This window comes from Dipodomys merriami, unplaced genomic scaffold, assembly GCF_024711535.1.
Source record: "Dipodomys merriami isolate MVZ:Mamm:240054 unplaced genomic scaffold, mDipMer1.0.p SCAF_71, whole genome shotgun sequence".
NCBI lineage: Eukaryota > Metazoa > Chordata > Mammalia > Rodentia > Heteromyidae > Dipodomys > Dipodomys merriami.
Genome location: NW_027206302.1, coordinates 3,779,683 through 3,805,156, shown reverse-complemented (window position 1 = coordinate 3,805,156; position 25,474 = coordinate 3,779,683). Strand labels below are relative to the sequence as shown.

General features: G+C 41.7%; 1 protein-coding gene across 4 annotated transcripts; it reads right to left on the bottom strand.

Annotated features, from left to right (window-relative positions):
* Positions 1–22,462, bottom strand: Zmym1 (zinc finger MYM-type containing 1). Of its 4 annotated transcripts, none has more exons than XM_070008856.1 (10): positions 22,384–22,462; positions 20,686–20,860; positions 15,734–15,803; positions 14,443–14,611; positions 10,277–10,451; positions 9,981–10,196; positions 8,064–8,205; positions 5,338–5,472; positions 4,941–4,978; positions 1–4,379 (listed from the first exon to the last, which is right to left on the bottom strand). In XM_070008856.1, the coding sequence occupies exons 2-10, from the start codon at positions 20,779–20,781 to the stop codon at positions 2,085–2,087; spliced, it is 3,336 nt and encodes a 1,111-aa protein (XP_069864957.1). In that variant the 5' UTR covers positions 20,782–20,860; positions 22,384–22,462; the 3' UTR covers positions 1–2,084. The 4 variants fall into 4 exon arrangements, with proteins under 4 accessions (XP_069864957.1, XP_069864960.1, XP_069864959.1 ...); XM_070008859.1 differs by having other exon boundaries at positions 22,379–22,459; XM_070008858.1 differs by having other exon boundaries at positions 22,388–22,455.
* Between the last annotated feature and the right edge of the window lie 3,012 nt (positions 22,463–25,474).

Genomic DNA, 25,474 nt, shown 5'->3' with positions numbered 1-25,474 from the left:
GAATCTCTAAAGAACAGATTTCCTTTATTTAAACTTTTTTACAAAATTTAACAAGAGGCCCATCTGTTGTAGTTATTTGAAAAGTAGTCAGGTTTTCATAACATGAACATCATCCAGTTGAAAAGTATAAACACCCAAAATATAATATTAATGAGAAATTTAACAGTTCAAATAAATACAAATGACCCAAATGGACAGTTAATCCAATCCAAATTCTACTGAGACTGAAGACGAGGAAACACTAATTCTTGCATTTTTGTTGGGAATATAAATTGGCCAATCCTTAAAGAAAGCAATCTGTCAGTGTCAGAAAGAAAAGTGTACATGTTGATAATTAGGAAGATCAGGGCTAATGATTCTGAGTTTGAGGCCAGTCTGGGCTACATGAGACCCTGTTACCAACTTAACAACAACAACCAAAAAACCCCTACCCACAATGAATGTACAAAAGCTGGGTATGGTAGTACATGCCTATAGTTGCAGCACCCAAGAGATTAAGGTAGGACTGCTTGAGCCCATTAGTTTAAGGCCAGTGTAGACAACAGAAGACCCTGTTTCATACAAACAAATAACAGAAAAATCACACACACTAAGTGGGTATGGCCATAATACATGCCTGTGTTATTAAACGGTGAGTTTGAGAGCAGCCTGGACAACATAACAAGGCCCTGTCATACACAAAAAGAAAAAGAAAAAGAAAAAAAAACACCCACAATATGGGCATAGTAGTGCTGTAATCTCAGCACTTGAGCTTGAGGCTGGACTGTTTGAGCCCAGGAATTTAAAGGTGGCCTGAGCTGCAAAACAAGACCTTGTCATAAAAATAACACCTGTTACTGCCACCCCCCAACACACACACACACACCATTTGGGAATAGTAATAGTATGTGCATATAGTCTCACCACATATGAGGCCTCTGGAACTGCTTGAGCCCCCAAGTTGGGCATCCCAATAGTACACATGTCTAAGCCTATGAATTTAAGGGCAGCCTATACACAAAACAAAGGCCTTGTCATAGAAAGAAAAAGAAAAAACCCCACCACCTGGGCACGATAGTGCTGCAGTCTCAGCACTCAAGCTTAAGGAAGGACTGCTTAAGCTTAAGAGTTTAAGGCTAGCTTGGGCTGGAAATGAGACCTTGTCATAAAAATGAAAAACAAAAGCCCCACAACTTGTATATTGTAATAGTGAGTTGTGGGTCAGCCTGAGCAATACTGAAAGTCCCTGTCACACACATAAACACACACACACAAAAAGAACCCACAATCTGGGCATGATAGTGCTGTAGTCTTGGCACTCGAGCTTAAGGTCTGCCTGCGCCCCTAAGTTTAAGATTAGAGGTACAAAATGAAACTTTGGTCTCACACATGAAGAAAAAAAAGATACCCAGTAGTACCACTATAGTTTCAGCACTCCAGGTTAGGGCAGGACTGCTTAAGTCCATGACTGGTTTACATAGTAATGAAGCCATGTCTCACACTCACACACTCACTCACACACACACAAAGCACAATCTGGGCACAGTAGTGCATCATGCCTAGTCTTAGCACTCAAGGGGCTGAAGCAAGACTGATTGAGTCTGAGTTTAAGGTCAGCCTCAGCAACACATGAGACCTAATATCAAGAACAAAAAACCTTCAAGTTTAGTAACACCCATTATACATTACATAGAAAAAAACCCTGTATAATCTACCTTATTACTGCAAGTACCTCTAAATATATTTAAGAAACATACAAATTCAAGGTGTGGAACTGAGTACTAAAGAAGGAATGGAGAATTCACTGTCATTCTGTAACTTTTGAATTTTTTAATTAAATTTGTGCTATATTGTCTAGGGAAGATACTTTCTTAAAAAAGATATAAAAATATAAAAGGTAAAATTATAATAAAAACAGGAAATAAAAAGGAGACGTAATTTTGAAATAAAAACTAGGATCTCAAGACTAGAGTATTGATGAGACTCTACAGTTCAACTACATAGGAGGCTGAGGTGGGATAATTATTTAAGCTCACAAAATGCACACCAGTCTAGGCAACAAACTTACAAACCTCACTAGGACAACACAAATTCAGCTTCAGGTGTTATGTACCTTTCTTCTGACTGATAAACTTTTCTACAATTCCACTGAGTCCTTCAGACTCTATCAATTTACTTACTAATTCCTGCTCAACAGCCATCAGGGCTAGGCCACTATGCTTCTCTTGTCCGATGGTATGAAATAAATATCTTTTAAGACGAGGAAGTGTAGAAAATAAATTTTCAGCACTCAGTGAGGTAATAGGCCAAGATAAAGCAATATGTAACAGCTTGGAGATTGAAGGAATATTATTGTAAAGACCATGCTGAATAAACAGATAACCCAAGTTGATGAAGTTGATGGAATCAGAATGTGAGACGAAGTTAAGCTTTGCATACTGCTGATAAAATCTAAGTTCAGGGATAATGTCTGTATCAAGGTTACAAAATTCTTGAACATATTTGGCTGTTGTTTCATTTAATGGCTCATTCCACTTCAGTAATAGCTGTGAAATTTGCTTCATTTTGCAATAATCAAACTCTGAAAAATATAACTTTAAATTGTGTAATACAGTATCCAATCCTTGGTAATAAATACTAATTTTATACTGTTCGTCTGTTGAAGTAGAAAAAAGCATACTATCTGAATTGCCAGGATCTACAGTTTTTTGAATTTTTCTTCTTTTTTGAAGTGAAGGTTTTTCAACTTCAAAACCTTTATTGGTTACTTTTTTACGTATTTCCTCTGCTCCATCCCAGATTATTTTAAAAAATGCATCACTTCTTTCAGAGGTTAAACATTCCAAAACTGTTTCTATTTTTGAAGACAAAGAAAAAATGTCCATGGTTTCACTTTGCAGCTCTCTGGAAAGAATTCTTGTAACACTGAGGACTCGATAAAGAAATTTCAAACAAAAGATAAATTCAAATTTGGAAATCAATATCAGCAAGTCGCTCAATTCACCAGCCAGACTTCTGTTAGAATGGCATGATATAAAGGCCAGTGTTTCAATAATCTCTGGAAGACCATCAATCACAGATAGTAACACATCATCATGAACTATGTAACATGTTTGTGACATATGTTTCTTGCATGTTTTATCTTGACCAAGTTTGCAAATGTTTTGAAACTTTGTGAACATTTCTCCAGATACATGAATAATGTTAAACAAAGAACTGAGAGTATTTAGAGCACCTCTAAGTTCTTTTATTTCCTTACAAAACCCAGTTACTGCAAACTCAAAAAAATGTGCATAACAATGCATGTATAAAGCTCTTGGCTCTTCCTTCTTGAATTCTGTAGCCATTTTATTAAATTTTAGCCTCAAATTAGTAGTACTTTCATAGGCCTGGCCAGATATTTTACTCAAGTCAACTCCAAGCTGCTGTAGGTATGTTTTGATATTCTTATGTAAGTGGGTCTCAGTCAGCTCTTCAATATCAACAAAACCCAAAAACCGTTCCTTAATTAAGACAGCCATTGATGTTTTCTGTGCGTATCTTACACAAACTGAAAATTGTCCTTTAATGGAACTGCCAGTTGTCTCATCACATATTACTGAAAAAGCAGGAGAGACATTGATCTCATTCACAATATCCTGCAACATTTCAGTCTTTATTATTTCAATGATATCTATTTGTGTCTGTGTACTATTATAGAAGTCAACTTCTGAATTCCCAAGTTGAAACATTTCTTTTTTATCTTTCGTTCTCATTTCTAACAATTCTAAAAAATTGCCTTTATTTACAGATGAAATAGACTGGCTATTTCCTCTTAGTGGTAAACACTGCTTTCCAAGAAATAAAATATTTTCAATTATAAGCTTTAGGTACTTTTTATGACTATCTTCAATTTGTTTTGAATTATCATGGATAGCTTCATCACAAAGCTGGTATTGCCTCCAAAGTTGAACTGCTTTCAAATGCATTTCACTTTCTTCATGCTTCCTGAAATTTTCCAGAGGTCTTTTCAAATTACAAGCTCTTTGCGTTATAAATGATTCTTCCCTACAGGTAAAATTTTTCTGGTAGAATAAATGGCAAAAATAACAAAACGGCACATCTTTTTTAATACTGTTCTCCAAATGCTGGAAATCCAAACGCCGGGATTTTTTAATACCTTGTGGTTTATCTTCAACTTTTTGTACTTTGGGTGTAAATTTTGGGTGACAGAGACCATCACTTCCTTTCACAGATTTCCCAGTGTATGTAGGACCCTGGCTGGAAACTTTGTCTATCTGCACTTCAGTACTGGAATCAACTGTATGCTGATTGAGTACTGATGAAGACGGTAAAAGGCTTGGCTGTTCCAAACTATTACCAACACCATCACTTGATTCATTGGGCGAGTTCTTACAGATCTTTGGAAAAAGGGATAAAACTTGCTTTTAAAATAAGCTTTCAAATTATCGAAACATTGAAAATCTGTATTCTAACACAGTAAAGTATATGAGAGCTTTCTTTAAGGTGAAACATTAATAATTAATTATCACTGACTTGTAATCTAGATCTAGATTCAGCATTAAATGTTTAAATGAGTACATGTTATAGTACATTATAGAAAAATAGTACTTATAGATGATTAGAACTGCTGGTTAAAACACAAGTACACTAAGAAGGATAGAAATATGACTATGTCTTTTCTGTGCTTAATGTGCATAATGGTCCTGGGGCTTGAACTCAGGGCCTAGGCACTGTCTCTGAGCCTATTTGCTCGAGGCTAGCACTCTACCACTTGAGTCATAGCTCTACTTCTGGCTTTTTAGTAGTTAACCGGAGATAAGAGTCTCATGGATTTTCCTGCCCAGGCTGGCTAAACCTGGATTCTATGATCTTGACCTCCTGAGAAGCTAGTATTTTTATATATGGACATATGTAATTTACTCATGAAAGCGAACAAAGCCAAAAATTTTAAGACTTACATCTGTGATCTCATTTGTCCCAACTGAAGAATCTGTACCTTCAAAACAAATTAAAGCATATATTAAAGATCTCATACTACAATCTATAAACTGCTGTATTTTTTGCCAGTCCTGGGGCTTGAACTCTGGGCCTGGGCGCTGTCCCTCAGCTCTTCAGCTCAAGGCTAGCACTTTACCACCTACGCCACAGCACCACTTCCAGCTTTTTCTGCTTATGTGGTGCTGAGGAATTGAACCCAGGGCCTTATGCATACGAGGCAAGCACTCTATCAATGAGCCACCTTCCCAGCCCTACAATTCATTCCTTATCAAAAAAGAACAGGAAATTTTATTATAGACACCTTCATAAAGTATGACAAAACAGTGTTTATGACAAATGTTTTCATGTCAACTTTACCTTCTAAGAGATCACTGTTCATGATGGGCTGGGAAACCGGAGTATCTGCTAATGACACTATGTTGCTTATAACTGGAATAGATTCTTTCTTTGGAGAAAGAGGATCTGTTGCAGCATCTTGCACCATGGCAACATCTTTTGTGATTAAAAACAAAAATATTTGTTAAAAACTAGGTAGAACCAATTGGAAAACACGTTAAAAATTAGACTGGGCTACGGTTATAATTCAGTGATTGGGCCCTTACTGGTTTTTTTTTGTTTGGTTGGTCATAGGGCTTGAACTCTGGGCCTGGGTGCTGTCCCTGAGCTCTTCAGCTCAAGGCTAGTGTTCTAACTTGATCCACAGCGACACTTATAAGTCTCACAGGGGCTTGGAAGGTGACTCAGTGGTAGAGTGCTCGCTTTGAATGCATGAGGCCCTGGGTTCAACTCCTCAGCACCATATAAGCAGAAAAGGCCAAAAATAATGCTATGGCTCAAGTGATTGAGCGCTAAGCCTTGAGCTGAAGAGCTCAGGGACAGAGCCCAACCTGGAGTTCAAGGCCCACAATGGACACACACACACACACACACACACACACACACACAAAAGTCCCAAGTATTTTCCTGCCCGGGCTGGCTTTGAACCACAATCCTCAGATGTCAGCCTCCTGAGTAGCTAGGACTACAGGCGTGAGCCACCAGCACCTGGCTCCCTTGCTTCTTATGAAACCTGTTATATGATCCCCAACACTGATTATTTTGTTTCAAAATAAACAATCTTAAGGTATTTAAAGGGTAAAATTTTTATTTGGGCTTAGAAATAGCAAGATTCCTTAATAAGTCAATAACATTAAATTGGTTAACTTTTGTCTCTGCACATAGTTTCTCAGTAGTTTTACACTATTTGGTAACATTTTCAACTCTTTCAGGGTTCATAAACATCAACAGTAAAGGAACTATTATTCACTAGGTTGTCTATATAGTAAGCACTGCTGACCCTTTATCAGGCTCTTTGACAGAACACCTACTTGGTACTAGAATTTGAATCTTGTACACTAGTAAGAACTATAGTCATACTGGGCTAAATTCTCAGTCCTTCATCATTGTTATTAAAATATTTCAAACTATACTACACTTTATATGAAAATCTAAATTAAAGTCTTGTTTTCACAAAGCAGAATAATTATATCTTTTTACCAAAACCATTCTTATTACAATGTATTGAATAAGCTAAACATGGACCAAGTGATTCCTAAGCCCTAAAATAGGTTGTTAATATATACTAGTGAAAACAAAACTGTACTAATGTATTTAGCTAAATATTTACGTAGGCTGGAGTTATGACTTCAAGTGTCTACTTATCGTATGAAGTACTAAGTTCAAACCCTAGTCCTTTTTTTTTTTTTGGTCAGTCATGGGGCCTGAACTCTGGGCCTGGGTGCTGTCCCTAAGCTCTTCAGCTCAAGGCTAGCACTCTACCACTTGAGCCACAATGCCAATTCCGGCTTTTTCTGCTTATGTGGTACTAAGGAATCAAACCCAGGGCCTCATGCATGCAAGGCAAGCACTCTACCACTGAGCCACCTTCCCAGCCCCAAACCCTAGCATTTCTAATGATAGAATAAAATGCATAAAAAAAAATCTAAGCCAGGTGCTGGTGGCTCAGGCCTGTAATCCCAGCTACTCAAGAGGCTGAGGTCTGAGCAATATCCATGAGACTTATGTCTCCAATAAACTATTAAAACTTTTTAAGCTGGAAGTGGAGCTGTGGCTCAAAGTGATAATAATGCTAGCCTTAAGTACAAAAGCTCAGGGATACCACCCAGACCCTGAGTTCACACCCCACAACTGGCATACACAAAAAAATTAAGTCTATAAGCTGGAAAGGTGGCTCAGTGGTAGAGTGCTTGCCTTGCATGCATGAGGCCGGCCCTGAGTTCAATTCCTTAGCACCACATATGCAGAAAAAGCCAGAAGTGGCACTGTGGCTCAAGTGGTAGAGCACTAGCCTTGAGCTGAAGAGCTGAGGGACAGAGCCCAGGCCCAGAGTTCAGGCCCCATGACTGGACCCCCCCCAAAAAAAAAATAGAAGATATATGAATAAATTAGTGATACATGTTTTTATGTTATTATTTAGACTTTATTTTTTGTCAGTCGTGGGGCCTGAACTCTGGGCCTGGGCACTATCCCTCAGCTCTTCAGCTCAAGGCTAGCGCTCTACCACTTGAGCCACAGCACCACTTCCGGCTTTTTTCTTTTTGTTTATGTGGTGCTGATGAATTGAACCCAGGGCCTCATGCATGCAAGGCAAGTGCTCTACCACTGAGCCACCTTCCCAGCCCCTCATATATCTTCTATTAAAATGAAATATGTGGAAGTGCGCTGTGGCTCAAGTGGTAGAGCACATGCCTTGAGATGAACAGCTGAGGGACAACAAGACCCAGATTTCAAGCCCATGACCAACCAAAAAAAAAAAAAAAAGTAGATCCGATTGTGTTAATCTAATATAATTCTTAAATGTAAGTATTTAATCTCTAGTGGCTTAATAACGTTCCTTTGACATAAAAGTCATTAGCACCAAATTTTACACTGTTTCTGGCTTTGAGGGAATCTTACATATTTTTTTTTGCTTAAACTACATAATTATTCTGTACCTTCTTAGCCACAGTCAAGATGACTGTGGGCTTGAACTGCGTGCATTATGAATAGTTAAGTAAAACTGAAGTTAATAAATAAAACAATACCTGTAGAAGATTCCACCACAGTTTTGTGTGCAGATAAACAATTAAGAGAGCAGAATATCTCTTTCTCCCCGGAGTGATTAGTAATTTCAATTACTTCATAAGATGGTTTTGATGACATACAAAATGTTTTGGCTGGTTTCTGCTTAAGAGATTAAAAATGATACTCTTAAGTCCTAGCATGTAACAAACTCAAGTATGACTGAGGCCAAACAACACAATTAATAATGAAGTAAATTTTACCCTTTTTGTGGAAGATAAAGGAAATCTCCATGGAGTTCAAACTCAGAGGCTTATTATATTTATGGGACAAGCTTTCTGCTTAGGCTTTTTTTTTTTTTTTTGGTCAGTTGTGGGGGCTGAACTCTGGGCCTGGGCGCTGTCCCTCAGCTCTTTAGCTCAAGGCTAGTGCTCTACCACTTGAGCCACAGTGCCACTTCCGGCTTTTTCTGCTTATGTGGTGCTGAGGAATCGAACCTAGGGCCTAATGTATGTGAGGCAAGCACTCTACCACTGAGCCAACTTCCCAGCCTAGACTTTTTTTTTCTAAGTTTTTAAAACTATTTTTTTGGTGTAGGTCCTAGGATTTGAACTCAGGGCCAGCTGCTCTCATGTCTTTTTCACTTAAGTCTAGCACTCTACCACTTAAGCCAGTATCATTTCTGCTTTTTTTGCTAGTTAATTGGAAAAAGTCCCGTAGATTTTCCTGCTTGGGCTGGCTTAGAACTATGATTCTCAGATCTCAGCCTCCCGAGTGGCTAGAATTATAGGCATGAGCCCCGAACATAGCTTTACTATGTACTATTTATGTCAAGATGGACCTGGGCCATTGAGCCTATTTATCATAACTTCCTAGGCAGATGTGATTATAGGCATGAGCCCCGAACATAGCTTTACTATGTACTATTTATGTCAAGATGGACCTGGGCCATTGAGCCTATTTATCATAACTTCCTAGGCAGATGTGATGACAGGCATACTCAACTCTTTGAGATGGAGATTTTCATTAATTTTTTGCCTATCCTGTCTAGCTTTTCCACTTTCAGATTTTTCATTGTGTCATTTTCTTTCTATAACCAACTACAAGGAAAGCATGCCATCCTCTAGATGATCTTCAAAATAGGTCAAAGGAGTGAATTTACTGAATTCAAAATAGCATTTTTTTGTTTGGGTCTTACTAATAAACAGTATATTATAATTATTCTTGCTGTCTATATTTTTTTGGCCAGACCTGGGGTTTGAACTCTGGGCGTTGTTCCTGAGCTTCTTTGTGCTCAAGGCTAGTGCTCTAACACATGAGCCACAGTGCCATTTCCAGCTTTCTCGAGTATGGAGATGAAAGAGTCTCATAGAGTTTCCTGGCCCAGTTAGCTGCAAACTATGATTCTCAGCCTTCTGAATAACAAAGATTAAAAGATTACAGGTATGAGCCACCAGCATCTGGCTTATACTTGCTTTTTTTTTGGGGGGGGGTTGGTAGTGGGGCTTGAACTCTGGGCTTCGGAGCTGTCCCCTGCACTCTTCAGCTAAAGGCGAGCACTCTACCACTTGAGCCACAGTGCCACTTTCGGTTTTCTAGTGGTTTATTGGAGATAAGAGTCTCATGGACTTTCCTGCCCGGGCTGGCTTTGAACCTCGATCCTCAGATCTCAGCCTCCTGAGTAGCTAGGATTACAGGAGTGAGCCACCAGCGCTCAGCTATACTTGCTTTTAACTGTAGTTTGTAATGGCTTCTTCCTTTAGGAAAACCAACATACAGCATTTATCATCAATTCCTAGCTACAACTGTTGAGAAGAAAGTCTTCCAATTCAATCAGGTTACCAACTGAAAAATTTCCCCAATGGCACTAAAAACTGTACTCTCACATTTCCAAGAAGCATTCACAGACTAATGAAAGAAAACTGGATCTTTCAACATACCTGCTGCTTAAATGCTGAAATATTCTTCAAATTACTCAAATTATGAGGCTGTCCTTCCATTTGAAACAGACGCAACAGACTAGAACTGGTATAACAATAAGCTCCACAGTTCTTACAACAGTTCATGATGAAATTGTTGACAGAGTGAAACTTTGAAAAGCAGGTGTTACTGCAAAGACTGTGTTTCATGCTCTGGTATTTTAGTTCATATTTAATCTAAGATTAAAGAAACATGATTAAAATTTTTTGGCAATTAATAATCAGAATCTTTGTAAATGTTAAAAATTATAACTTACAATAGCTGTCTTTTGACATATGCTGCACTTGGCCAAAATTCTATTGGTACACATGGTAACACATGGCTTTCTTTTTTCTTCATATGATGAAAAACAAGATTGGCTGCAGTAATTTTTGGCAGTAACATTGTCTTCTATCTGGACAGTGATCACATCTTCTGGGTTTAAAATTTCTCTAAAAATAAAAGGATACCATTAAGCATTTTCACCATAGTTAACCCCTAGAAACTTTGTCTTGCTGTTTCACTGACATAACAGTTAAAATCATCAGCCCTGAAAGAGAAAACTAAATATACAGTACTATCACTTCTATCAAGTAACTTTGGATAACATACTCCCTAAAAAAATTTCCATTCCTATCTGTAATAGGAATTATAAACATATTGGAATGTGTACTTTCAAGGATAATGTAACTTTCTTTTTTTGGTCTTGGGGCCTGAACTCTGGGCCTGGGCGCTGTCCCTCAGCTCTTCAGCTCAAGACTAATGCTCTACCACTTGAGCCACAGCGCCAACTCTGGCTTTTTCTGCTTATGTGGTGCTGAGGAATCGAACCCAGGGCCTCATGCATGTAAGGCAAGCACCCTACCACTAAGCCACCTTCCCAGCCCCATAATCTAACTTTTACGAATTGTTGATGGTGATAACAAAAAGATAACGTACGTGTGTGTGTGTGTATGTGTGTGTGTGTATGTGTGTGTAGTCGGGTACCAGTGTCACATGCCTGTAATCCTAGTTATTCAGGAGGCTGAGATCTGAGGATCATGGTTCAAAGCCACTTCAGGCAAGAAAGTCCATGAAACTCTTATCTCTAATTAACCACCAGAAAACTGGAAGTGGCACTGTGGCTCAAGCAGTAGAGTGCTTGCCTTTAGCTGAAGAGCGCAGGGACAGGGCCCAAGCCTAGAGATCAAGCCCCAGGACCGACCAAAAAAAAAAAAAAAAAAAAAAAAAAAAATATATATATATATATATATATATATAAAAGCCGGGTGCTGGTGGCTCACACCTGTAATCCTAGCTACTCAGGAGGCTGAGATCTGAGGATCGTGGTTCAAAGCCAGCCCAGGCAGGAAAGTCCATAAGACTCTTATCTACAATCAACCACCGGAAGTGGTACATGGTTCAAGTGATGGAACACTTGCCTTGAGATGAAGAGTTCAGGGATAGGGCCCAGGTCCAGATTGAGCCCATGACCCAACAACAAAAAATACACTCTCCCCCCCATCATCTGGAATCTATTTTTTTTAAAAAGAACATTTCCAAGTATGGTTTGTAAATTCTAGGGAAGAAGTTATTTCACAAATACTCTGAGGACTCTAAGATCAAAATTACCAAAAATACTATTTAAGATGTTGCCTTACAGAAAATATTGACCTGTTAACTGATATACAAAGGCCGGAGGGGCCAGCCTTGTCAGGACATAGTCCAGAACAAAGAAAGGATAGACAATTGACCAAGAGGTTAAAGGATAATAACTTGCATCAAAATAGGTATCAGGGGCTGGGATGTGGCCTAGTGGTAAAGTGCTTGCCTAGCATGCATGAAGCCCTGGGTTTAATTCCTCAGTACCACATAAACAGAAAAAGTCAGAAGTGGCACTGTGGCTCAAGTGGTAGAGTGATAGCCTTGAGCAAATGAAGTTCAAGGACAGTGAGTGGGCACTGAGTTCAAGCCCTAGGATTGGCAAAACAAACAAAAAAAAGATGAAGGCCTGAGACATAGAAAGATGGGGGAGGAAGCATAATTGAGACAAAGTTCTGAGCTCCGTTCCCAGAGACTACCTAAGTCTCAGCTTGTACAAGGAAATTTAGCCTCTGGCAATTGCATCATTTCAGAGATTGAGCTTGGGTGAACCTTGAACAAAGGACAAAACCTCGGGCTTCAACACAAACATTTCATCAGCCTAGGCTCACACTCAAGCCTGAAGCCTTAACCTCCTGCTGGCCTGGGAGGAAGAGTTTTCAGCTGAGCCCTACAGGGAGCACCAGGAATCCAGAGTGGGACCAAAGAATGGGCAGTGCTCCAAACTAGAGTCCAGCCCTTGAGCTCAGCCCTCAGGGCTGAAACACCTACATACCAAAGGAGCATTCAAGAGTTGGCAGATTCTGCCAAAAAGATCAAATTACTCCTTATTGGGACAGATGAGGGAGAAGACTTCAAAACCAACCATTGAAAACAGAATTACAGAAAACTTCCCCAATCTCAAATGAGAAGCTTACCTACTGACAGGAGGTATACAGACTCTTAGTATGACAGGACATGAGAATACCTCTAGACACATTACAGTGGAAAGCTTGGACTTAAAAAGAACAAGGAATTTGCCAGGCATTGGTGGCTCATGCCTGTAATCCTGGCTACTCAGAAGGCTAAGTAAGATCTAAGGATGATCAAGGTTCAAAAGCCAGCCCCAGCAGGAAAGTCCATGAAACTTATCGCCAATAAACCGCCAGAAAAGAGGAAGTGGTGTTAAGGCTCAAGTGGTACAGCGTTAGCCTTGAGCTGAAGAGCTGAGGGACAGCGCCATGGCCCAGAGTTCAAGCCCCACAACAGGCCCAAAGGAAAAAAAAAAAAATCAACCCCACCCAAAGCTAATAAACCAATCACTCTCAAATGGACAATGGGGCTAAGAAGAGACTTCTCAGAAGGAAAAGAACGAAAAGAAACATATGAGGAAATGCTCATCATCCCAGGACATAAAGAAAGTACAAATTAGGACTGGTGCCCAAGGCTCACTCCTAATCCTGTTACTCAGGAGGCTGAGACCTGAGGATCCTGGTTCAAAGCCAGCCCAAACAGAAAAGGTCATGAGACTCTTATCTCCAATTAACCACTGAGAAAACCAGAAGTGGTGATGGGAAGGTGGCTCAGTGGTAGAGTGCATGAAGCCTTGGGTTCCATTTCTCAGCACTACATATCCAGAAAAAGCCGGAAGTGGCTCAAGTGGTAGAGCGCTAGCCTTGAGCTGAAGATCTGAGGGACAGTGCCCAGGCCCAGAGTTCAGTCCCCACAACTAACCAAAAAACAAGTGTTGGGAAGTTGGCCCAGTGGTAGAGTGCTTGCCTTGCATTCATGAAGCCCTGGGTTCCATTCCTCAGCACCACATAAACAAAAAAAAAAAGCCAGAAGTGGCACTGTGGCTCAAGTGGTAGGGCTCAAGCCTTGAGCTGAAGAACTGAGGGATAGTCCCAGGCCAAAAAAGAAAAAGAAAACCAAAAGTAGCACAGTGGCTCAAGTGATAGAAAGCTAGCCTGGAGTTGAAGAGCTGAAAGACAGCACCAGGCTCAGAGTTCAAGTCCTATGACTGACCAAAAAGAAAAAAAAAAGCAAATCAAACAATTCTTGAGTTTTTGGGGTTTTTTTTTTGTTTTTTTTTGGGGGGGTCCAGTCGTGGGGCCTGAACATGTGGTGCTGAGGAATCGAACCCAGGGCCTCATACATGCAAGGCAAGTGCTCTACCACTGAGCCACCTTCCCAGCCCCAAGATTTGTTTTTTCTGCTCAAGGCTAGCACTCTACCACTTGAGCTACAGAGCCACTTTACCACTTCCGATTTTCTGGTGGTTAATTGAAGAGTCTCATGCACTTTACTACCTGGACTGGCTTTGAACAGCAATCCTCAGATCTCAGCCTCCTAAGTAGCTAAGATTACAGGCATGAGCCACCGACTCTAATCCCTCAATGGGTAAATTCCAACAACGAATGTTGGCAAGATGTGGGAAAAAAGGAACCCTATTGGAAGTGGTGCTGTAGCTCAAGTGTTAGTGCGCTAGCCTTGAGCTGAAGAGCTCAGGGACAGCGCCCAGGCCCAGAGAGTTCAGGCTCTACAACTGACCAAAAAGAGAGAAACATAAATTGTAAGAAATGTAATCTTGAAAGACATATTAACATAATACAGGCTTATTTTTGTGGCAGATGTGACAGTGCAAACAGAACAATCATACCAATAATCTCATTTATAGGGAATTTTGATTAGAGTAGGAACATAAACTTTGGAAATCACATTAAAAAACAAACAGGATTCCTTCTGTGTTGTCTACAAGCCTCTTAATAAGACAAAGGTGCTTCTAAGTAACACAACTTCAGAAAAAATGGAAATACAGAATATTGTAACCAAGACTTTAAGCAAAGGTATGTAATGAAATAAAAACAATTTAAAATTACATACTTTGAGCAGTTTGAGCAAGTTCTCTTGGTAGGAAGTGAAGAATTGGCAGATGTAATGTATTCAGTGATGCATAATGTAGAACAGAAAAGCTGAGTAGAACCTTTCCTCTGATAGGCAGTTTGCCCCATCTGGAGGATTTTTTTACAACCAGAGCAGGAAGCTTGAATAGCTGTAGTTGAAAAAGCAAAATTTTAATTATGCTAGAGAAACCTTATAGCTTAGTTAACTGTGAAGGTATTAAAAGTGCAAGAAGGGCTGGGAAGGTGGCTCAGTGGTAGAGTGCTTGCCTTGCATGCATGAGGCCCTGGGTTCGATTCCTCAGCACCACATAAGCAGAAAAAGCTGGAAGTGGCACTGTGGCTCAAGTGGTAGAGAGCTAGCCTTGAGCTGAAGAGCTGAGGGACAGCGCCCAGGCCCAGAGTTCAGGCCCCATAACCGGACCCAAATAAATAAACAAACAAACAAACAAACAAATGTGCAAGAAATTTGTATTTTCATCTTATAGCTAAGCATTGATTCATTTTCTTGTTTTTTTTGGGGGGGACCACTACTAGGGCTTGAACTCAGGGCATGGGTACTGTCCATTAGCATTTCTGCTCAAGGCTGATGCTCTATCATTGTTCCATACCCCCACTTGTAATTTTTTTTGCTGGGATTGGATGGACAAAATAATCTCATAGATTTCCTAACCCAGCTGATTCTAAAACAGGATTCAGCTTTCTGAGTAACTAGGATTACAGGTATAAACTATAGAATCTGGCTAACAGATGCTTTTAAAATGCAGAACATGTTGGGTGCTGTTAGCTCAGGCCTTTAATCCTAGCTACACATGAAGCAGAGACCTGAGGATGACAGTTCAAAGTCAGCCCATGACACACCGATCTCCAATTAACTACCCTAAAAGCCAGAAGTCCAACTATGGCTCAAATGGTAGAGCCTGGAGCAAAAAATCTCAAGGACAGCACCCAGGCCCTGAGTTCAAACTGCAAAACTAGTATATACACATGCAAAATGTAACAAAACAAAACAAAAAGCCGGGAGCTGGTGGCTCCTAGCTACTCAGGAGGCTGAGATCTGAGGATCCAGGTTTAAAGCCAGTCCTTGAGACTCTTATCTGCAATAAACCACTAGAAAACGGGAAGTGGCACTGTAGCTCAAGTGGTAGAGTGCTCCTCCCCTTGAGCTGAAGAGCACTGGGACAGAGCTCAGGCCCAGAGTTCAAGCGCCACGACCAACCAAAAAAAAAAAAAAAAAGCCTATCCTATTGATAAGCCTATAACAATGTTATTACCATTGTCTGAAAATGTAGTGTTTTTCAGTTCACTCTCCTGAGTTTTGGGGTGGTGGGCTTGACAAGATTCCTAAAAGAAATTAAAAAGTGATTAATGTAGTATATGAGTCATTCCATTGAAAGTGATAAATGCAATTATTCCATAAACTGTACAACTGAATGAATTAAGCCATGTTACCATTTCCTTATGTCCTGTGTCTGATTACACCAATTTGCACATTTACCAAAATGTGACTTTAGATCTTTATCAAGTTACTTTGTGTCAGAAAGGACAAATCTAGTCATTTAATTGGCTTCATTTTATGCCAGTTCTAGGGTTTGAACTCAGGTCTTTGGGTGGTGTCCCTTAGCTTTTCTGCCGAAGGCTTGCAGTCTACTACTTGAGCCACAGCTCCACTTCAGCTTTTTCTGGTAGTTAAAAGTCTCCTGGAGCCGGGGGCTGGTGGCTCACGCCTGTAATCCTAGCTACTCAGGAGGCTGAGATCTGAGGATCGCGGTTCAAAGCCAGCCCGGGCAGGAGAAACCGTGAGACTCCTATCTCCAATAAACCACCAGAAAACCGGAAGTGGCGCTGTAGCTCAAGTGGTAGAGTGCTCGCCTTGAGCTGAAGAGCTGAGGGACAGCGCCCAGGCCCAGAGTTCAAGCCCCACGACCACCAAAAAAAAAAAAAAAAAAAAAAGTCTCCTGGAATTTTCTGCTTAGCCTAGCTTTAAACCACAATCCTCATGTCTCAGCCTCCTATGTAACTAGTATTATAGGTTTAAACCCCAGACACCTAGCAAATTAGCTTTATATTTCTGAGGGAAAAAAGAAGCAAGATAGCCAGGCCAAACGCACCATCCTGTGGTCACTGCCCAAGAGTGGGTCTTGCCTGTAACAAATACACCAGTCATGATCAGACAAACTTCCTGAAGGGAGCTGAGGAAGGGTATAATGAGTAACCTAAATCAGTTTTCTGGTCCTGAGACCACTCATTTTTCTGATGGGTCTTTACATGATGTTTGTTAAATAAACTATGTTAGCTTACTATATAAGCTCTGCTCCGGTGCTGGTTTTATTCCTATACTGCTGGACACAAAAACATTCCACACTCACACACTGTTTAATTCTAGAATTGGGTACATTTTATTCCATGAAAATATTTCAATGAGTAAAAAAGAGGTTGGGTTTATAGACGGAGAAGGGTTAAAGAATGAACAAGATGGGCACTGGTAGCTCAAGCCTGTAATCCTAGCTACTCAGGAGGCTTAGATCTGAGGATTATGGTTCAAAGCTAGCCCCGGTAGGAAAGTCTGTGATACTCTCAATCTCCAATAAACCCTCAGAAAACCAGAAATGGTGCTCCTCTTGCTCAAGAGGTAGAGTGCTCCTTTTCAGCTTAAGAGGAGCCTAGTTCAAGCCCCACGACCAACCAAAAAAATGAACAAGGAGGAGTAGCTCAAGTGGTAGATTACCAGTCTTAAGTGGAAAAACCCACTTAAGAGCTGAAGCAAAGTTCAAGCCCTAGTACTGGCACAAAAATCAAGCAATCCAAAACAAAAACAAACAAATGAATAATCATCAATATTACTTTCCTTGTAAAGTGCAGACCAAACAGAAAAATAACTGATGAGTTAACATCAAGTTATATTTGAGGATAGAAGCTTGCTACATAGCTAATACTGGCCTCATCCTCCTACATTACCCTTAATAGGTGGGATTACAAATGTGCTAATCATATCTCCCCATTTCAAGTTACCTTTTGCTGTATAGATTAAGAGAAATTTGCTATCATGCTAACTGGACCTGGCCTATTTGGGGGAAATTTGACCTGTTTTCCATCTAATCCAATTTCTGAGGTGGTCAGGTAGTTTTTTTTGTGACTATTTTTAATTTTAGTCTGGTTTGTTGGGGCCAAATGCTGTAGATTAGGAAAAAAAAAAGTCTCTTGACTTATGCCAGTATTGATATAAGAAATACTTATTTTTACTACTTGTTCTAATCAAAAATAACTAATAGCTATTTAGTTGGGTGTGATGATTCCAGAACTGGGCAAGAGTATCAGTTCAAAAACACCTGGGGGGGGGGGGGGCTGGGAAGGTGGCTCAGTGGTAGAGCGCTTGCCTTGCATGCATGAGGCCCTGGGTTCGATTCCTCAGCACCACATATGCAAAAAAGAAAAAAGCCGGAAGTGGCGCTGTGGCTCAAGCGGTAGAGCGCTCACCTTGAGCTGAAGAGCACAGGGACAGCACCCAAGCCCAGAGTTCAAGCCCCACGACCAACAACAAAAAAAAAAGGCCTTAGTTCAGAATTGCTGGATTGTGCTACATGATTCAGTAGGCAATTTCATGGCAACTAAGTCTAAATTTGATGTATATTTGTAGAATGTTTTTTTTTTTTTGCTTATGTGGTGCTGAGGAATCGAACCCAGGGCCTCTGGCGTGCAAGGCAAGCGCTCTACCACTGAGCCACCTTCCCAGCCCCTAAATTTGATGTATATTTGAATGTAAGTTAACTGCTAGATACACAGTATTCACCAGTGTCTCCAAATCAATGGGAATCACGCTACTTTATATTGCTCTACTGTGAATCACACACACAAAATAAGAGATGGGGATCTATGTTGCTTTGTCTGGTCCAGAACTTCTGGGCTCAAGCCAGTTTCTCATCCTCCCAAATAGTTAATCCGCCAGTACATGCCAGTGCTTCTGGTTTAACCTCAGTAGAAATAGCTGTTTACTTTTAACAGGTTCTTTAGTATGTGCTGTATCTAAAGAATCAAAACTTAATTGACATGTAAAACTACTTCAAGATAATAAAAAAAGGGGGAGGGCCTGGGAAGGTGGCTCAGTGGTAGAGTGCTTGCCTTGCATGCATGAGGCCCTGGGTTCGATTCAACATCATATAAGCAGAAAAAGCCGGAAGTGGCCCTGTGGTAGAAGGCTAGCCTTAAGCTGAAGAACTGAGGGCCAGTGCCCAGGTCCAGAGTTCAGGCCCCAGGACCAACAATAAATAAATAAATAAATAATCAATCAATCAAAACTTGTAAAGGCCAGGGCTGGGATGTAGCTCAGTGGCAAAGCACTTGCCTAGCAAGTGCAACGTCCTGGGTTCGATCCCCAGTACCAAAAAAGAAAAGACAAAAAAAATACAGTTAAAAAAAAAAAAAAAAAAACTTGTAAAGGCCAAATTCACAGGGAACTGTTGGCCCATACCTGTAACCCTAGCTACTCAGGAGGCTGAGATCTGATGATCTTGGTTCAAAGCCAGCCTGGGATTATCCAAGAGGCTCATCTTCAATTAATCACCAGAGAAGGAAGTGGAGCTGTGACTCAAAGTGGTAGAGGATTAACACTGAGCCGAAAAGCTCAGGGACACACACCGTCCAGGACTAGTTCAAGTCCTATGACCAACCTCCTCCCCTCCAAATAAAACGCCCTAAAGCTGGGTGCCAGTGGTGCACGCCTGTAATCCTAGCTACTCAGGAGGCTGAGATCTGAGGCAGCCCAGGCAGGAAAGTCCATGAGACTCTTATCTCCAATAAACCACTAGAAAACCAGAAGTGGTGCTGTGGCTCAAGCGGTAGAGCTCACCTTGAGCTGAAGAGCTGAGGGATAGCGCCCAAGACAAGTTCAGACCCCACAACCGACAAAACAAAAACAAAACAAAACACCCTAAAATCAATACCCAATACTAGAGGGGACCTAACTTGGATAAAAAGAATCAAGAAAAAGAATATTAAGAGTTTAAACAGTAACTAGGCAGGCTGGGAAGGTGGCTCAGTGGTGGAGTGCTAGCCTTGCATGCATGAGGCCCTGGGTTCCATCCTTCAGCTTCACATAAGCAGAAAAAGCCACAAGTGATGCTATGGCTCGAGTGGTAGAGCACTAGCCTTGAGCTGAAGAGGTGAGGGACAGTGCCCAGGCCCAGAGTTCAGGCCCCTTGACCTGCCAAAATAAAAACAAAAACAGTAACTAGGCCACATCTGTAATCCTAGTTATACTCAGGAGAATGAAATCTGAGGACAGTTGTTTGAAGACAGCCCCAGGAGGAAATTCTTATCTCTAATCAACCCAAAAGCTGGAAGTGGAGGTGTGGCTCAAGTGGCAGAGTGGTAACCTAGAGCACAAAAAGCTCAGGGACAGTGCCTAGGCACCGAGTTCAAGCCCCAAAATTGGCAAAAAAAAAAAAAAAAAGTAGGGCTGGGAAGATGGCTCAGTGGTTGAGGGCCTGCTTTGCATGCCTGAGGCCCTGGGTTCAATTCCTCAGCACCACATAAGCAAAAAGAAAAAAGCCGGAAGTGGCGCTGTGGCTCAAGTGGTAGAGCATTAGCCTTAAGCTGAAGAGCTGAGGGACAGCGCCCAGGCCCAGAGTTCAGGCCCCACGACCGGACCGCCCCCCCCCCAAAAAAAGTAAATACTCATCTACTTCATAGAGGCAGTAACAAAAATTATAGTATACAAGATTCAAAAGGAACACACAATTTAAAGACTATTGTAATTCTGTGCATCAACTGAGTAGCCTAAGGAGTACAAAATTTTAAAATTTTTATATACCACGCCTGGTCAAAACCATATGTATTAAATTCATAAACAAGGTGCACTTGCTGTAGTTAGTTGTATTTCAAGTTATAAATAATTGTCAACTCTATAATATCTATTAACATTAACCAATCATTTCATTTACCAAACATTCTCTTCCATCAAATAACTTCCTTACAGACACTGGGCACTTAAAAATATACCTGGAAGGCACCATAGTGTATACCTAAAATCCAAGGCATCAGCATCAGGAAGAAAAGTGTGAAGCCAGGGTCTCACTACCCTGTGTCAAAAAACAAACTAAACCAACATATACCTTGTAGTGGGATGGGGTGTGTCTGTGGAGATAAGGATTTATATTTTTTAACCAATAAATTATTTTGTACTAAATGGGTAATGAAGTGTTATTCTAGAATAAGGTTAAATATTTACCTGAGCATTGCTGTTTTCTGTCTCAATTTTATCCAGCTGCTCCAGCTGTAGTGCCATTGCTTTGTCACACTCATCTTCCAGTGGAGGTTCTTTCATTTTAGTATCTGATGCAAAGTAATACTCCAGTTGCAAATTAATGATCTTCTTTCTGCAAAGTTCCCGAGTTCCTAGAACACTGGTGAACAAATTTACACTTTTTTTTTTGTGCTGGTCCTGGGGCTTAAATTGAAGGCCTGGATACTTCTCCCTGAGGTTCTGTGCTCAAGGATACACTATTTTTCTTTTCTTTTTTTTTTTTTAAAACAGTTCTAGGCTTGAACTCAGCCTGGGCACTGTACCTGAGCTGATTTTGCTCAAGGGTGCACTATACCACTTGAACCACAGCACCACTTCTGGCTTTTCTCCTGATGTGGTAACTGAGGAATAGAACCCAGGGCTTCATGCATGTTGGGTAAGCACTCTACCACTAAGCCACATTCCCAGCCCTCAAGGGTACACTGTTTTGATGGGCAATGGGAGTCTGACCAGACTGGCTTCAAACCTCAATCCTCAGATCTAAGCATCCTAAGTAGGATTACAGGCACGCATGAGCCACAGGCGCAGTTTCAATTTAAGGACAGTGCTCTACCATTTGAACTACACCTCTTCTCAACTTTTTACTGGTTAATTATACAAAACCCTCAGACTTTTCTGCCTGACTTGCTACCTTGATCTTTAGATCTCTGCCTCTTGAGCAGCTAGGATTACAAATCAGCCACTGGCGCCCTCATTATGCTTTTGTTTGGTCAGTTGTGGGGCTTGAACTGTGGGCTTGAGCGCTGTCCCTGCACTCTTCAGCTCAAGGCAAGCACACTCTACCTCTTGAGCCTCAGATCTCAGCCTCTGGAGTAGCTAAGATTACAGGCGTGAGACAGCCACCAGTGCCCAGCTCTTGCTCACACACACCCACTGTATTTTATATATGTGTGTGTATACATAATAGTGTATATGTGTACGTGTATGTGCCTGGTACTGGGATTACCCGTGTGAACTACCATGCAAATTCGTCCTCACCTCCATGTTTGAAGAAAACAAAACACAAAATACCACTGCTTCCTGACTCTGGTGTTACCAAGTAAATGCTTTACAAACACACCCCCTTCCCAATCAAAGGCAGCCCAGTTACGACGCAGGAATAACTTGAGTCCACACCAGCTGGAGGGAGTGGGGAAGCTGTGACAAATCCAAGACCTCCCCCCCCTACCCCGCCTCACTTTTGAAACTCCTAACTGCTTTGGAGGCCGAGACCTAGAGGATGGCGGTATGTAGTGAGACTGGGTAGAAAAGCCCGCGAGGCTCCATTTCCAATTAACCAACAAAATGCTGGACTGGAAGTATTGCTCAAGAGGAAGAGCCCCAGCTGTAGGCCAGAGAGTCCGATTTCAAACTCCAGTAACGACAAGGAAATAACTTCCCCCTCCCCCAGGCTGACTGGAGGCGCCCAGCAACCGAGGCCGGACCTCCCGCGGCGCTAGCGAGGCCAAGGAACCAGAACCGGTACTCAGGACTCGGTTTCTGGAAGCTCCACCCCACCCGGCACTTGAGCCTCTCTTCTAGAGAAGATACCCGGTCTCTGCCCCTCCCGGTAACGCGCCCAAGAGAAAGAAAAAAAAGAAAAGAAAAAAAAAGGGGGGGTGGGGGGAGCTGCGTAAACCTTACTGACTCTTCTCCGGGACGCTCGCCAAAAGGGAAAGGCTCCAAACTTCTTCGGCTTGGAACCGCCCTAGAGGCCCGCCCCTTTCCCACCGTCCTTTGCGACGGAGCATGCGCACAAAGCAGCAGACCTGGAGCGACGACGCCTTCCTAAGTTGTGATAGGCTACGATGTGCAAGAGGGGGCGGGAAAGAGGCGTGATTGACGTGGTCTAGAATTGCCCGCCAACTTTGAGTCGGGCAAGGAAAGTGCCGAGTCACCGTGACTCAGCATTTCTGGCTGGCTGAAGTGGGAGGGGGGCAGGATTGAGGCTTTCAGCGGTGAAGGCCCACAAGATTGACTTGGGTCTGGAGTTGCCCACCGAGGTTAACTCCAGCAAGGAAAAAAAAAACTGCCGCGCCATCGTGACTCAGCACTTTTGCTGGTCGATCCGATTTCACGGATTTAAGAGGTGTGTCCAGTACTGACTAGATAGTCCTAGGGCGCAGCTGACTAGGAACTTCTTCCGTTTGGGCGCCTTTTTTTTTCTTTTGCCAGTTCTGGAACTTGAAGTCAGGGCCCTGCACTGTCCTTGAGCCTCTCAGTGCTCCAGGCGAGCGCTCTACCACTCCAGCCACAGCGCCACTTCTGGCTTTTTCTGCTTATGTGGTACTGAGGAATCGAACCCAGGGCCTCATGCATGCAAGGCAAGTGCTCTACCACTGAGCCACCTTCCCAGCACCATTGGGCACCTTTTGAATACAGTGAAAGAGTCCTAAAAGTGTGTGGCCAAAAAAAAATTACAGTATATTTAAAATGCTCATGTTTAATACATTGAGACTTTTCGCATCCACAGAAAAGGAGCAAAGAAAGAGCATATAAAGACTTGTGATATTTTTCAAACCACAATAGGATTACAAAAATATGGGGTAAAAGCATCTTACTGCAGTCTTGCTTTTCACCGTATCTTTTTTCCTTTGTTTCTTTTTCCACTTCTTTGGATGGAAAGACTAATTTCAGAAGCTAAATTTCAGGGCAGAAGATATACGTTTGTTCTACCATGAGTGATGCAAAGCACTCCCCAACCTCTAACCTGAAATAATAATAAATTGAGGCCCTTTGTGAAGATGAAGTCCAGACCAAAAGGTGTTTCAGAAGCATTATTATTATTTTGTCAGTCAAGGGGTCTGAGTGCTGTCCCTCAGCTCTTCAGCTGGAGACTCACATTCTACTCCCTGAACCACAGCGCCACTTCTGGTTTTCTGGTGGTTTATTGGAGATAAGAGTCTCATGGACTTTCCTGCGGTGGTTGGCTTTAAACCACGATCCTCAGATCTCAGCCTCCTGTGTAGTTAGGATTGTAGGGGTGAACCTGGCTTTTTCTTTTGAATTTTAATTACGCCTTTTTGTACTTTATTCTGTAGAGTACAGTCCAGTTTATCTGTCATTTTGCATTAAGAAATGGGTGTGAATGTGGTTTAGTGGTAGAGTGCTTGCTAGCATGCATGAAGCCCTGGAATGGCACTGTGGTGGCTGAAGTGGTATAATGCTAACGCTTTTTTTTTTTGCCAGTTCTGGGGCTTGAACTCAGGTCCTGCGTACTGTCCCTAAGCTACTTTTGCTCAAGACTAGCACTCTACCAGTTGAGCCACAGCACCACTTCCAGCTTTGTCTCTTTATGTGGTACTTAGGAATAGAAACAAGCGGCCGGGCGCCGGTGGCTCACGCCTGTAATCCTAGCTACTCAGGAGGCTGAGATCTGAGGATCGCGGTTCAAAGCCAGCCCGGGCAGGAGAGACTGTGAGACTCCTATCTCCAATAAACCACCAGAAAACCGGAAGTGGCGCTGTAGCTCAAGTGGTAGAGCGCTCGCCTTGAGCTGAAGAGCTGAGGGACAGCGTCCAGGCCCAGAGTTCAAGCCCCACGACCGACAAAAAAAAAAAATAAATAAAATAAAAAATAAAAAAAAATAAATAAATAGAAACAAGCACTATACCACTAATCCACATTCTTAGCCCCATGACTTTCTAATATTTATTATGATCTATTTGAACTATTAGAAATAGAAGGTTGGGCTGGGAAGGTGGCTCAGTGGTAGAGCGCTTGCATTTCATGCCTGAGGCCCTGGGTTCGATTCTTCAGCACCACATAAGCAAAAAGAAATAGAAGGTTATTCACTGAAGTGATCTCTTCTCTTGCAGCCACTTTATTATCAGGGAAGTTTAAGAGAACAAAAGGTAATTTACTCAGATCCACAAAGTGATTTGGTGATTGGGATTAAACTAGAGCCCAGTAATGAGTGCTGGATCAATGGACTTCCTATCACTAACTTCCCATCACTAACTTCCTAGGGAGTTGATAAAGGAGGATTTATGATCTTCTAAGAATTGTAAATATCTGGGCTGGGGAGGTGGCTCAGTGGTAGAGTGCTTGCCTTGCATGCATGAGGCCCTGGGTTTGATTCCTCAGTACCACATAAGCAGAAAAAGCCAGAAATGGTGCTGTGTCCCTCAGCTATTCAGCTGAGGGACAGAGCCCAGGCCCAGAGTTCAGGCCCTATGACTGGCAAAAAAAAAAAAAAAAGAAGAAGAAGAAGAAGAAGGGAAGGAGTGGACTAAGCTATGGGAAGGGACTCATTTCGCTAACTTCCCACCTGAAAAACACACTAAAGCACAAAAGGGCTGGGGGCAGGGCTCAAGTAATAGAGCTCTCTTGCCTAACCTGTACAAAGGCGTGCATGCGTGGGGGGGGGGGCACTAAAATATAGGTTTTAGCTGTATCATAAAAAAAAAAAACAAACGAATTTCATGGACTTGGAATTTCTTGCCTGAGCTGGCATCAAATTGTGATCCTTAGATATCGACTTTCTAAGTAGATAGGATTACACACAAAAGCCACTGGTGCTTGCCTAAACAATTATTTGTTTATTTATTGTTCCAATACTAGGGCTTAAACTTGGGATCTTGAGCTCAGGCTTAGTTTTTTCTATGAAGGCTGGTGCTCTACCACTTGAGCCATACCTCTACTTCTAAATTTTTTGATGGTTAACTAATATGAGTTTCATAGACTTTTTTTTTGTGTGTGGGCTGTGGGGCTTGAACTCTGGGCTTAGGTGCTA

What these genes read in the sequence shown, in the direction of transcription:
- Zmym1 (XM_070008856.1), bottom strand. Translation starts at nt 20,781, where the DNA reads ATGAAAGAACCTCCACTGGAAGATGAGTGTGACAAAGCAATGGCACTA. An exon ending in CAGAAAACAGCAATGCTCAG is followed by an intron (nt 15,804 to 20,685) that starts GTAAATATTTAA and finishes AATTTCTTTTAG; the next exon opens with GAATCTTGTCAAGCCCACCA. An exon ending in TGTGGTGGAATCTTCTACAG is followed by an intron (nt 5,473 to 8,063) that starts GTATTGTTTTAT and finishes TAATCACAAAAG; the next exon opens with ATGTTGCCATGGTGCAAGAT.